The sequence below is a fragment of the Primulina tabacum genome, chromosome 6 (genome assembly GCF_025594145.1).
Source record: "Primulina tabacum isolate GXHZ01 chromosome 6, ASM2559414v2, whole genome shotgun sequence".
NCBI classification, from domain to species: Eukaryota; Viridiplantae; Streptophyta; class Magnoliopsida; order Lamiales; family Gesneriaceae; genus Primulina; species Primulina tabacum.
In genome coordinates, this window is record NC_134555.1 from 41344019 (window position 1) to 41358416 (window position 14398).

General features: G+C 37.6%; 3 protein-coding genes and 1 non-coding gene across 4 annotated transcripts; 1 reads left to right on the forward strand and 3 right to left on the reverse strand.

Moving 5' to 3' along the window:
- LOC142549606 (dolichyl-diphosphooligosaccharide--protein glycosyltransferase 48 kDa subunit-like) lies at positions 1-4352 on the forward strand. Its single transcript, XM_075658647.1, has 13 exons — positions 1-320; positions 437-573; positions 1277-1402; positions 1770-1823; positions 1963-2076; positions 2250-2305; positions 2437-2478; positions 2945-3020; positions 3104-3175; positions 3336-3461; positions 3541-3645; positions 3936-4019; positions 4129-4352. Exons 1-13 carry the CDS (start codon positions 35-37, stop codon positions 4174-4176), a joined length of 1326 nt encoding a protein of 441 aa, XP_075514762.1. The 5' UTR covers positions 1-34; the 3' UTR covers positions 4177-4352.
- A 487-nt stretch (positions 4353-4839) lies between these two features.
- On the reverse strand, positions 4840-4911 carry TRNAD-GUC (transfer RNA aspartic acid (anticodon GUC)). Its single transcript has one exon. It is a non-coding gene; the product is annotated as a tRNA-Asp (tRNA).
- A 51-nt stretch (positions 4912-4962) lies between these two features.
- Positions 4963-6671, reverse strand: LOC142549605 (protein rough sheath 2-like). The gene has a single exon (XM_075658645.1). It carries the CDS (start codon positions 6376-6378, stop codon positions 5212-5214), a length of 1167 nt encoding a protein of 388 aa, XP_075514760.1. The 5' UTR covers positions 6379-6671; the 3' UTR covers positions 4963-5211.
- Positions 6672-10238: 3567 nt separating this feature from the next.
- On the reverse strand, positions 10239-13972 carry LOC142550282 (uncharacterized). Its single transcript, XM_075659511.1, has 4 exons — positions 13520-13972; positions 12666-13223; positions 11197-11800; positions 10239-10567 (listed from the first exon to the last, which is right to left on the reverse strand). Exons 1-4 carry the CDS (start codon positions 13970-13972, stop codon positions 10239-10241), a joined length of 1944 nt encoding a protein of 647 aa, XP_075515626.1.
- Positions 13973-14398: the final 426 nt, after the last annotated feature.

Here is a 14398-nt window from a genome sequence, read left to right on the forward strand (position 1 = left end):
GTATTCGCCCTAAACCCTCACAAGAACACATACAATGGCGGTGTCAAAATCCTCCCGCATTTTTCTCCTCGTTCTGAATCTACTTTCAATTCTACCTTTTCGTGGCTACGCATTCTCCCCAGAAAGTCCCACCGATCGCCGCATTCTGGTATTGCTCGAAGATCTGTCGCTTAAATCATCACACTCTCTATTCTTTTCATCCCTCCAATCACGCGGATACGACGTTGATTTCAAGCTCTCGGGTGATCCCACCATCGCCGTCAAGCGCTATGGCCAGTATTTGTACGACGGCCTAATCATCTTCTCTCCCTCTAGTGACAGTAAGTTCGATTGGTTTGTATGATGGGTGGATTAGTGGAAATTTTGATCGGGTTCATTTCATTTCTTTTTTTGGTTTAATCTTTTGGGTTTTTTAATTGTTGAGAGATTTGTGTAGGGTTTGGAGGGTCGTTGGATGTGGAGGGGGTTTTGGATTTTGTCGACTCGGGGCATGATTTGATTTTGGCTGCGGATTCAAATGCCTCCGATTTGATCCGGAACATTGCTGCTGAATGTGGGGTCGATTTCGATGAGGTGGGTGATTCTGTTCCTTCTTTGTTTTGGATTTTCTGTTGCAGAATAAGCTGGTGTATGAATTGTTACTTGAAAGCAAGCTAATGGGATTGAAATTCATTTGATTAAGATCCGATTTCCTAGGATTTTGACTCCTAATTCCGTGCTTATCATTCCCCGCATACCCTTTTTGCAACTACCAGGGTTCTTTGATGTCGTTAATTATTTGACATTTTTTAGTACATGAACGTACAATTGTCAAGTAAAGATAGCAATATTTGCATCGCAATGTACGCAGTTTATGCCAGTCCATATGCTGATGAAAAAAAGTATTAATTTTATGTACTCCAAATGATAACACTGTTAGTTCCAACAGAAGAAAGATAATTCTTAAATCAACCTTCTTATTACCTTTTAATACTGGTGTCTTTGTTCCAAAAAAGATCAGAGAATAGAATCACCCGCTGACCCACAAAGGTTGGGCCTGGCTAGAAACCTCGGTTTTTATCATTACTTTGAGATAATCAATTGGAAAGCACTTGGAAAGGAAGAAGCATTTTTGTTTACTAAAGTTATGATGCATTGACAGGGAAGACTCAATTCCCGTTTGGATGTCTTTTGCTATCTAACTAGTTGTGTATTGTGATGTAATGCAATAATATACCTGCTAGTTAACCTGGTATTTATATATCTATGCTGTTTATGTGTTTGCACTATTGCACAGGGTCCCACCAGTGTGGTCATAGATCATTCTAGTTATGCTGTCTCAGAAACAGAGGGAGACCACACGCTAATTGCAGCTGACGATTTTATTCAGTCTGATGTTATTTTGGGAACTAAAAAGATCGAGGTAAGCTTTTGATCATTGAATGACTGGTATAGTTTTTTGATGAACATATTCTGGTGTCACGGACGTGCGTTTCTGGATTTTGTAACTTCCATACTCATTTGTGACTGTTTATGAGTCTATTACGATATTTCAGATGAAATTTTATTCGGTCTGATTTTTGATGGAGTATAATGGTGAAGAGATGGTTATTGAGAGACATATGACTGGTGCATGTGCTATTGCATATACTGATTTCATAATTGTACATTGCTTGACTGTGTATCTGCCACCTGTGGTTTGTGTATTTATGCGTCAACTTTAAACTTATATTATCTTTCACAATGATTATCAGGAGCTTGTTTTCTAACTCTTGGTATTTGCGAAACAGGCGCCTGTGCTTTTCAAAGGTATTGGCCATTCACTGAATCCAGAAAATAGCTTGGTAACGTAGATTATTATTATGTTTGTCTTTGGGTTTTTTCACCTCTAAAGTTCATGAAACAAACCACGGAATGAACTTTCACTGATGATAGGTTTTCCGTGATAACCTTCTCCTCTGTTGTTCCCGATCCAATTTGTAGGTTCTAAAGGTTCTTTCCGCTTCTGCTTCTGCATACTCTGCGAATCCAAACATGAAGTTGTCTAGCCCACCATCGCTTACCGGAACTGCTATCTCTCTAGTTTCAATTGTGCAGGCTAGTTATCCATTTTTTATATTTTTACCTCGATAAATACTCATCAACAATTGTGCTAGAATACAATTAAATTTGCATTCAATACGAGGTTCTATTTTTTCCTCCAACATTTTATAAGATAATACGTAAATCTCCAGCATATATATAGCATAAGGTGAAATTATGCATTACAGGCTAGAAATAATGCACGGATTATGATCTCCGGTTCATTAAACATGTTTAGCAACAGGTATGCTTTGCTGTGAAGTTTAAGTTTATGAATATATTCCGTGTCATTAATACAAGAAATAGTACTTGGAAATTGGAATTGCTCAAGTAGACTCCTTTTTGCCATGAGAATTTGTTTGTTTGTTGCACCAGGTTGTTCAGATCAGGGGTGCAAAAGGCTGGAAACTCTAATAAGTGAGTGGATTTATGTGCAATAGCACTGTTGATTTGTCTTGGGCATTGTTTGCATTTTCATCTAAAAATGCAGGACCTGTTGATTTCTTTATGTAAATTGATGCCGATGTATTCATTTGACCTGCTTTCCCATGTCATATTACGAAGTTATGTTTGTATGCCTGAAGTAAGCATTTATACAGTCTTGTGTAAGTTTATGGTTGTCATATTATCAGAATCATGGAGTCATATAATCACTGCATAATTTTATTTGATTCGTAGGACACAAATAGAATTCCTGCCTTACTCTTGTCTTTGTTAGGTTATGAAATTGTATTGTTTTCCTGCAAATTTCCGTTATGGTGTAGTTATTTGCGTGTTTTGCTATGAAGCAGGATTATAATTTTTTCCATCTGATGTTCCTTGTGTTAGAAGATTTTTATGTTTCTGCTTTTCAACTAACAGAAAATGTGATGTATGGGGACAGGTATGTAAAATCTGGAAATGAACAGTTTGTTACTGAACTTAGCAAATGGATCTTCCATGAAAGGGGTCATCTTAAGGTTATTTATTTCAGAATTCTTTTTTTGGCATTCATTTTTCGACAATCAAACAACTTGGAACTTTTTTTTCATTCTTTCCATAGTCTGGCAACATTAAGCACAACAAAGTTGATGAAACAGAAGAGCCTCAAACTTATCGGATCAACGATGACCTGGTAATTCTATTTTTTCTCGTGCTAAACCCTGTTACCTTTTTTACTGCCATTGTCTTTTAAAGTCTACTGGTCAATAAATTAACTGACTTTCCTAATCCACCTGAACTATTTCTTCTGGAATATTACAAGATCGTTTGATGATTATGATAATATCTTCTAGGAATTTTCTGTTGAAATCTTTGAGTGGTCTGGTACTAGTTGGGTACCACATGTTGCAAATGACGTTCAAGTACAGTTCTACATGATGAGCCCGTATGTCTTGAAAACATTGTCAACAGATCAGAAGGTAGTTTTACCAATACATACGTCCATTAAACTCTCCAGTGAAAGTGTACTCATATCTTGTATACATGAATTTGCTGCAGGGGAAGTATCACACTTCATTCAAGGTACCTGATGTTTATGGAGTTTTCCAGTTTAAGATTGAATATCAGAGGCTAGGATATACTAGCTTATCTCTTTCAAAGCAGGTATGTTTATTCCTTACTATTTTGGTAGTATTCACCTATGCGTTTACAAACTCGCGATTTAGAAGTTAGAAGACAAGCTAAAATGATTACTGTTATATGTCGACAAAAATGTCACTTTAACTTGCAAAAAACCATCTTAAAATATCCAGGGAGAGTTATTCGATGTGTGCTGAGAGATGCTCTGTGTGCGCTGTTTAAATTTTAGTTGCTGGAGTGTTCATCTTTCTACGCAACCATCCAAAAAAAAAAAAGAATAGCCGCCATGAATGATATATTTTATTTTGCTGCAGATTCCTGTTCGACCTTTCAGACACAACGAATATGAGAGGTTTATTGTTACGGCGTTCCCCTACTATGGTGCTTCATTCTCCATGGTAAACTCTCTACCTCCGTCTCTCTTAATCAGGGCTCTGTTATTTGAAAATTTTATGCCCTCATCGGCAATTGTTTGAAGTTTTAACGTGGCTACGATGATGACTGCAGATGGCTGGATTCTTCATCTTCAGTTTCATTTACCTGTACCACAAGTAAAAGCTGTCTTGTGTAGACAAGCTTGCTTTTGATTACATTACCTCTTAAGTTCTTCTGACCTGATTATTGAAGATATTTTCTGAGGTTTATTGAAGGTCTTACTCTATAGATACCAACATTTATTGTAGCTTTAAGGACAATTTTGGATTAAAAATTAGAGGAGTTTCAAGTTCTAACTCGTCGATTAGGAATTTATATAATTTATTTTCTATTGTTGAAATTTTCAATATCAATATTTGATCGCTAGCCCTTGAAACATGTTCACTTAAAATTTTTATTTGTTATATCTTTTACTGAATTTTCATTTTTTTATATTAATATTTCATCAAAAACTGATTCCATTGGGAGAAGTTCCAAAATATGTTGCATTTAAATACCATATGATTAAAATTATTTAAAAATATTAGTGATTTTAACAATCGAGATGTATATGTATTATTATTTTATGTTTTTGAAAATGGGTTGATAATAAAATTCTTATTAGTACAAGACAAAATTAATAAATAATAAATTTTATATTATGTTAATAATATAATATTTATAACTCAAATATTCTTTTGAAGCGAGCAAACTGATTAGTGTAAAAGAGATTGTGTGTGTTTTGGCTTAAAAGTAGCCTCTTAAGTGATTGATAAGGACCCATTTTCTCGTTTTAAAAAATTTCGCCGTTGCCGGGGATCGAACCCGGGTCACCCGCGTGACAGGCGGGTATACTCACCACTATACTACAACGACTTGTTGAGAAATTTTCACGTCTAATTATATTTAAATGTTTAACTCACTGTAACAAAATTCTGTACCACATTCATCGTAGAATCACTCTCAGATTACAATACAAACCCAAAGCAAATTTCCATTACAGCATATTAATTCACATTGTGACATAAAGTGATTTTATTACATATCTCATAATATACGATTTCATCACAAGACTTGTAGGAATATATCGCAACTGTTCAAATCCTATAAAACACAGCGTATCAAAATCGGATAATCATGATGATTGGGACTGCCAAGTACAAAATCTTCTCTCATTTATGGGGCATTGTGGAGAAACCCATTAGAAGCATGTATCCCGATTTGCTCCAGCACCTTCTCCAGCTTCAAGTGTTTGCTACACCATGCTTCCATTAGCCTCGCCTCTTTAGCTTCAGCGTCCCTCTGTAATGCGTTCAGTTGCTCCCTGTACTCCCCCTCCATTCTGCTCAAGAATGTTGTTTCCTCCTCTCTCATGCATCTTATCCTCTCCTCTATCTCCTCCGTCTTCTCCTTCCTCCGCCGCCCCTTCTCGGACTCCAGCTGCTGCTCCAACCTGTTCAGTCTCCACGTCGCTTCTTTTTTGTGCCGCATCCAGTTTTCTTTCCCCTCTTCCAGGTCTTTGCAGAGTTGGATCAAGGTGCCCATCTGCTGAACCGGGAAGAACTGGGACTGGATGACAGTATCCGGGTGGGCCGGATCGAGGACCGCCGGTTCGGAAGGCGAGAGCGTCAGGCTCACGGATGGAGATGGAGTGGAGGAAGTCGATGTCAGAGAGGACGTTGTTGTCGGCGTGTTGTTCATATTCATCCACGGCGGAAGCCCTGCTCCTGTTCCGGAAACGGGATTCACCGGGTCTGTATCTGTGGCCGCCGCCGCAGCGGATCCGAGGGAGAGAATCGGTGGTGGTTCGGGAAGCGAGAGAGTCCCAGGCATAAGAATAGTGGAAGGAGTCTGATAAGCGAAAAGCTTCGGCTGCACGTATTTCTCCGCAAAGGTCTCCAAGATATGGTCGTACTTCCCGTGAGCGGCTTTCTCCGGCGACACCCTGCCGTTCGCGACGGAGCCAGCGGGGGGGTTGCCGTAATCCTGATTACCCTTCTGCGATTTCTGCAGCTGCTTCAGCTGCTTCTCCTTGAACACCTCCCACCACTTCCCCAGACGCTTGGCGGTGCGGCCTGGCACCTCTGCGGCGATCTTCTTCCACTTGTTCCCGTACTTGGCCTGCAGAGAAATGACCAGACTCTGCTCCTCCGGGGTCAGCGAACCCTTCTTTATCCCAGGCTTGAGGTAATTCTTCCACCTCTCGAGACAAGATTTCGGGTCCCTATCAAGAGGCTTCCCCATTTTCTGGGAGATGAGATTCCATTCCTTAGGACCGTATTGCTTGACATAGGCGCGGAGGAGTGCATCTTCTTCCGGCTGCCACCTCTGTCTCTCCTTCATCTCTTCACCATTTTCTAAACAGCAAACACCCCAAATCACCACCCTCAACTCCTCATTTAAAAAAGATCGATTCTTGAGTCAAAGTAGAAGCGTGAAATATATAGCAAAAAGGTACTCTTTACTGTTTCCCCAAAGCACAAGAACAGGGGATGAAAATGGATTATATAGTAGTTTGGGGCAATATAATAAGATTTGGTTAAGATAACAAGAGTGGGGACATCGGGAGGTGGCTGACTGATGATTCAGAATTGTGGTGGAAATGACAGGACAGGGAGGGGGGCTACTACTGGTGTAGTGCACAGTGTACTGTGTAAAAAAAAAAAGATGCCAAGTTAAATATGAGCTGTGTGGAAAACACTTGCTTTTCTCCCACGCTCCAATCATTACACACGCCATCAATCAAAAGGTATTTCAACGTTTAAACTTCAGTTTCTTAACTGAGCATAACATATTTTATTATGATCGTGATTGAGATTAATAAATTTTTAAAAAAAATTTCGGTATAGATGATATTATATCGAAATTGTCGTATATCAAATTTTTTTGGTAAGAGCGATATATGATTTATGTCATATCGAAATTCGGTATGATATCGATATTCAATACCGAAAAGTTTCGATATTTTATACGGTATTATTAAAAAAATTTGGTATAACATTTGATTTAAATGGGAACGCGCGTGGGTGAAACGCGAGAGTGAAGCGAGTAAGGGGGTGGGAGACGCATCAACGCATTTCTCGGATCTGTTGTAAGGAGACTCGTATTTAGTGTTTTGGTCCCTGGAGGGGAAGTGGCGGGCCCCATTCTCGTTTTTTGGTGTGTCGCGTGCCTAATTACAAAATTCACCCCTCGGGATTGGAATTCTAATTTCATGCCCACTTTTTTCTCATTTTAAGCAACATTTTGTTTTTGCACACGTATCTCTGATGTGCTTTTGGCATTTTATTTTATTTTTTATTTATATTATATAAAGTGAATATTGATATTGTTTTTTGAACTATGTTATTAATCCGGAAAATATTTAAATGTGAAAGTTGCAGATAATGAAAAGAGTACTTTTAAAAAATTTATCTCACGTGAAAAATCTCACTATTATCTTGATTTGTGGGTAGGGGTGAACATTCGGTCGGTTCGGTTATCGACCGAGCCGAATTAGCCATAATCGAATCAAACCGAAATATTTAGCTATAACCGAACCGATCGAATTAATTTTCATAACCGATGAAAATCGAACTGATTAGTTTTAAAAAAATTGTGATTTAACTTTAATTATATATGTAATTTTTCTTGACGACGGATGAAGTCAAGTGTGAAAAATAGAGAAGTGAGAGTGAGAAATTAGGTTAGAGAAGTGAGAACGATACCATTTTAAAATTAAAAATTAAAATATATATAAAAATTGCTAAAAATTAAAAATTTATTAAATAATAGTATTTATTATATCGCTTAATTTGGTTAACCGATATCAAAATTTTTAAAACCGTAAACGAACCGAATTAGACGATATAACCGAATTTTTTTAATTGGAAAACCGAATTTTCGAAATAATCGAACCAAATTTTCGAATTGTCTCTATTCGATCAGTTAATTCGGTTTAACCGAAATATTGCTCATCCCTATTTGTGTGTGATTCCGATCACCAACACTTTCTACACTTAGATATAAATAAAATATATTTATTTTTTATATTTTATCGATATGTTAAAATATATTTTAGTTATGTATATGATTTATTTATTGAGTTGTAATTTTATTAATATATTATTATATTTTAATATAGATAGAGAGAAAATTTTCATTTTATTATGTATTTGCAAATATTTTAAAATAGATCATATTTGAGTATGTAATTTATCTGGATATAAATTTGACAATACAGAAAATCAAAATTATAAATAAATAAGATTATACGCAAAAAAATATTTTTTTCAAAATCATTATGAAATAAACATATATGAAAAAATTTAAACTTTTACTACAATTAAACCCTACTAGAAAGAATAAACATGTATTGATTTTGATTAAGTCAATTGAATACTATAACATTCCGTTTGTTAGTCAAAATATTCTTAGTATTCGAGTCCAGAATTAACCACGGTCCAATTTTTAATCGGGTTCGATTCGACCTAGAATTGGACCATGGTCAATGATTTTGTTAATCGGGTTCGTATTTCCAATGTTCGGACTTCGGAGCTTTCCCTTCAACTAAACGGTTCTAAATCAATGGGTTGTATTATTAAATCTATTTATAGTTTATTTTATTTTATTTTATTTTATTTTTTTAATACTTATTATGTTATTAAGTTTTAGATATTTAAAATATCTAATCTTTATGTCATGATAAAATATTTATTTAAAATATAAAAAATATCTCTTTAAAACTATAAAAAAATTCTATTTTCATTTAATAAAACATATTACAAAAAGTTATTTTAATAAATATAAGTACTCCCTTAAGAGAAACGAAATGAATTCCATTGAAGACGCAGAGCTGAAGCTCTGAACTGAAAAATACAAACGAAGGATACAATTGAATTGAATAAAACCAACTGAAATCAAGCTATTTATAGAAGTATTTGTAAACAAGCCAAGCTAACTAAGTGAAGTCTAACACCCCCCCTCAAGATATGAGTGAATGTTGTGTACTCCCATCTTGACCAGAAGCCTTCTAAAACGTGAGTAAAACAAAGGCTTTGTGAACAAATCTGCTAGCTGTGACTTTGAAGAAACATGCATCAGTTTGATGACTCCTGCCTGCACTTGTTCACGCACAACATGACAATCAATGTCAATGTGATTAGTTCATTCATGAAATACTGGATTGGAACCAATGTGTATAGCTGCTTGGCTATCACAAAACAGCATTGATGGTTCATCATCCTTAACCCTCAAATCTTTAAGTAATGTTCTGATCCACGTAACTTCGCAAGTTGCTGCTGCATAGACCTGTATTCGGCTTCGGCAGAAGACCTGGAGATTGTTTGTTGCTTCTTTGATCTCCAAGACACCATAGATTCACCAAGAAATACACAAAAGCCCATGACTGATCTTCGTGTGTCAAGACATGAACCCCAATCTGCATCCGAGAAAAATTTAAGCTTCAAATCAGAAGCATTTTTGTAGATCAAGCCTTGTCCAATCGTTCCTTTTATATATCTCAAAACATTCAATGCTGCTTCCATGTGGGATGTGCGTGGCTTAGAAACATATTGGCTTAGCTTGTTCACAACGTAAGTCAAGTCAGGATGGGTAATTGTGAGATATATCAAACGTCCAATCAATCTTCTGTATGCAATAGGATTGGAAACCAACTCCCCATCATCAAGAGAAAGTTTAGTGTTTGCATCCATAGGTGTAGACCTCGGTTTGCAACCAAGAAGACCAGCTTCTGTGAGTAGTTTTAAATCATAGTTTCGTTGACATATCGAAATACCACATTGTGATCTAGCCACCTCTATGCCCAAAAAATACTTCAACTCTCCCAAGTTCTTCAACCGAAACTTGTTGTCAAGATGTGTCTTTAAATCACTGGCCTCTTTTTCGCAGTTGGTAGCAATAACAATGTCATCAACATAAACTAATAAAGCAACAAAGGCACTTCCCTTTGTCCGTAGAAACAAGGAGTTATCAGCATGAGATTGAGAAAAACCTATGTCTAATAATGCGGCAGAGAATTTTGCAAACCACTGGCGAGAGGCTTGTTTTAAACCATATATGGATTTATGAAGTTTACACGCGATATTTTGAGGTAAAATCTCCCCCTCTCTGCAATAGCCTTGGGGCAGAGACATGTAAACCTCTTCCAAGAGGTCACCATGTAGAAAAGCATTATTGACATCAAGTTGAATTAGAAACCAACCTCAAGTAGCAGCTAAGGCCAATAAAACTTTGACAGTTACAAGTTTGGCCACCGGAGAGAACGTCTCAAGATAATCAATACCCTCCTGTTGGGTGAACCCTTTGGCAACGAGACGTGCCTTGTAACGCTGTAGGTAACCATCAGCAGAGAATTTAGCCTTGTATACCCAACGGCAGCCAATTAGAGATTTTTCGTGTGGTAAAGAAACAATAGACCAAGTGTTATTCGCTTCTAAAGTATTGAGTTCATCAGCCATTGCTTGTCTCCACTCAGGAAAAACAACAGCTTGAGAGTAATGTTCTGGTTCAAGGATAGAAGATATATTGCTGACTAGAACAGAAAAAGTAGGTGAAAGTCTATAAGAAGTAAGATAGGTGGACAAGGGATGTGTTGTTGTACAAGGAAGATCAGAGGTAATTGTAAAGCAGCGATAGGTCACGAAGATGATGTGGGGCATGGATGGGGCGGTTGGATCGAGTATGCTTTGGCAAGTTATTTGGAACGAGTAAGGAGGAGTCATTGGTTGGGATGACACTATCAGAAAAAAAAAAATCAGAAAGGAACACTTGAGGATGGGATATATTTGAAAGGAAAAGAGTGTTCATGAAAGATAACATCCCGGGAGATGAAGAGCTCATTAGTTTCCATATTCAACAACTTATACCCTTTGTAGCCCGCAGGATATCCCATGAAAACAGATTTAATAGCTCGAGATGAAAATTTGTTTTGAGCAGAAACAAGTGTTGAAGCAAAACACAAACAGCCAAATACTTTCAAATGAGAATAGGAAGGCAATTTTTAGTGCAGCAACTCAAAAGGTGACTTATTGGCAAGTGATACTGATGGAATTCTGTTGATCAAGTAAATGGAAGTGAGAATACAATCGGGCCAATAAACCAAGGGAATGTTGGATTGGAAAAGAAGGGCTCGAGCCACATTCAAAATATGTTGATGTTTACGCTCAACAACAAAGTTTTGCTGTGGTCTTTCAACACAAGAGTGGAAATGAACAATCCCTTTTTGAAGAAAGAAATTTGTGAAATTTAGTTCAGGGGCATTATCACTCCGAACCCCTTTAATTTTGGCATTAAACTGAGTGTATATCAATTGATAAAAGGCTGGAAAAATGTGTTGAACATCACACTTAGCTTTTAACATGTACGCCCAAGTAAAACGAGAGTGATCATCAACGATAGTCATGAAATATTTATATCCTTCAACTGAAACCGAGCTAAAAGGACACCAAATGTCAATGTGCAAAAGTTCAAATGATATAGCACACACAGTAGGCCGAGAAATAAAAGGCAAACATTTCTGCTTTGATAAATGGCAAATAGAACAAGGTACATTATTTTGTTTGACAAAAGTAGAACCTAAATGTTTATTCAAGACATAAAGCTTAACAACTGAAGGATGTCCCATACGAAAATGCCATAAATGGGAGAGATCGGCAGAGGTATGAGTATTACAAGCGATCGGAGAGGAGATTTTCCCGAGCTTGCTCAGCACATAGAGGTTTCCAACACGCCTACCCATCCCAATCATCTTGGACTGATTGATATCCTGGATTTTACAAACATTGGAAAAAAAAAAACAAACTGAACATGAAAAGGAATTAGTAAGAGAAGTGATGGAAAGCAAATTGAACTTAAATTGTGGCACATATAAGACATCATGAAGGGTTAATTCACTGGTTAATTGTGTAACGCCCCAGATTTGACAACTGTCCTCACTATACCAAGACGGGTCTTTCCAACGTGCTTATGTCCTCATTCACACGCACCCTGGGAAACTTCTTCCCAAAATTGCCCCAAGTCAAGCACGCTTAACTTTGGAGTTCTTATGTGATGAGCTGCCGAAAAAAAGATGCACCTTCGTGATATGAGTAGTACAAATCAAATCTTTTAAGCCCTCTTTAACTGTACAGTCCATTACATTGAACAGTCTCGGAATCCTTCTCATTCCGGTGTGAGATCGGTTAATTCATGTTCCCTCCACCTAGAAGCCTGCCAGGAGCTGCTCATTGTCCGTGCAAACTCATGGCACCGGCGATCACCCCCCGCCCTCTTCGGCCCCGGGCCTCACATGCCCACCAGCTTCCGCTTGGTTCGTCCCCGAACCACACCGTACTAAGAGAGGTCGGTTCTGATACCAACTATAAAGGCCCGTATTTCGTATTCATATTTTAGCGGAATTATTTACATGTTTATTTTATAAAGAGGCAAGATAATTATTTATTTAGAAAATTTTTAATAATTCCGCTAAACTATGAATACGAAATACAGGCCTTTACAAATTGAACCGAGCCAACATGAGTAACATTGATTGAGAAATTATTTGGAAGGTTTACTCTAGAATTGATCTGCCTAATTGTAGTAAAAAGAGACATTGAGCAACATATATGATGTGTGGCTCATGTATCTATTACCCAATCAAGGCGTTGGATGGTAGGAAGAGAATCAAACAAAGAAAAAATACCATTGAAGCAGGACACTGAGGACTCTTGTTGTTGTTGTTCCAAAGTAGAGTTGCTCATAGTTTGAATCTTCGAGCTTAAAAACTCAATGAGTTGATTGCACTGTCCATGTGTGAGGGAATCGACAGAGACATTGGAAGTAAACTCTGGAGAAGCATGAGTTTGGCATGATTGTGCTGGTGTTTTTCCAAAGAATGATTTCGTCCCAAACTTAGGGTGACCAGGGGGAAAACCATGTAATTTGTAACACTTATCGACTGTATGATTAGTATATCCACAATGAGAGAAAACTTTATCACCTTTGCCTTTGGAATTCATAAATTTCTTGGCAACACTTACAGCAGCAGATGTACTTGGGACAAAGGAGGTGTCAATGGTTCCAGTCGTAATAAACCTCTGCCTCTCCTCTTGGACGACAAGAGAAAACACTTTAGCAATGACAGGAAGAGGATCAACCAACAGTATTTGTGCACGTATCTGGGAATAAGATTCATTTAGCCCCATGAGAAACTGCATAACATATTCCTGATTATGATAATTCATCCAATCTTTCATTGATCCACAGTGGAAGGCTGATAATCTTTTAATTCATCCCAAAGTGTTCGTAATTTTGTGTAATACGAACTAACACTCAAAGATCCTTGACTAAGAGCACTAAGCAACTTTTTAATTTGATAAATCATTGGAGCATTGCTGTGTTGGAAGCGATCGCGCAAATCAAGCCCCAGACCTCATGGCAAGTTGACATGTACATCAAGCTATCATGCGATTTCGCGAACAACAGCATTTAAGATCCAAGAGGTTACCATACTGTTACATCGATTCCAAACACCGTATAGCAGATCATCAGGGGAAGGACGAGGTATAGAGTTATCCACAAAACCTAATTTGTTTTTAGCAGTCAATGCCATGACAATAGCTGTAAGGCCCAATATACCTATATGCCAGGAGGTTGAGGGGTCGAATCCTGGGAAGGCACAAACTCCACTTTCCTGGCGTGGAGAAGTCCGATGAGTAAGTGCAAGCTGGTCTGAGTCCAGGAACTGTGATTGCAGGGTCTGAGGACAGGGCCAGGGCCTTACAATAGCTCTGCTCCAGGTGTTGTAATTTGAGCCTGAAAGCGGATGAGACACGAGAATAAGACTTGGATGATCACCATTCTGTAGGAAATATGGATTGCTCGAGTCCTCAGCAAAAGTGCGAGTGACGGAAGCGTGATTCGCATTATTATTGATCGCTTGACCACCGCATTTCACCATCATCAAAAAAGGAACAGATCGAGAAATGAAGCAGATGAAAAAAAATGCTGAGAATTAATGAAGATCGATCACAAAAGTATCGATCGGAATTTTCGTATTTTGCTCTGATACCATATTAGAGAAACGAAAGGAATTCCATTGAAGACGCAGAGCTGAAGCTCTGAACTGAAAAATACAAATGAATGATACAATTGAATTGAATAAAACCAACTGAAGTCAAGCTATTTATAGAAGTATTTGTAAACAAGCCAAGCTAACTAACTGAAGTCTAACATCCCTTATCATTATCATATTCATTTCCCAAATTTTTGAAAATTACTAATTTTTTTTAATTAATAACTCGGGTTTGGGTTTTTATAAAGATTACCCGGCCCGTGGCCAATCAATGATCCATGAACCATGGTCGGATCTACTATGTCGTTTGTT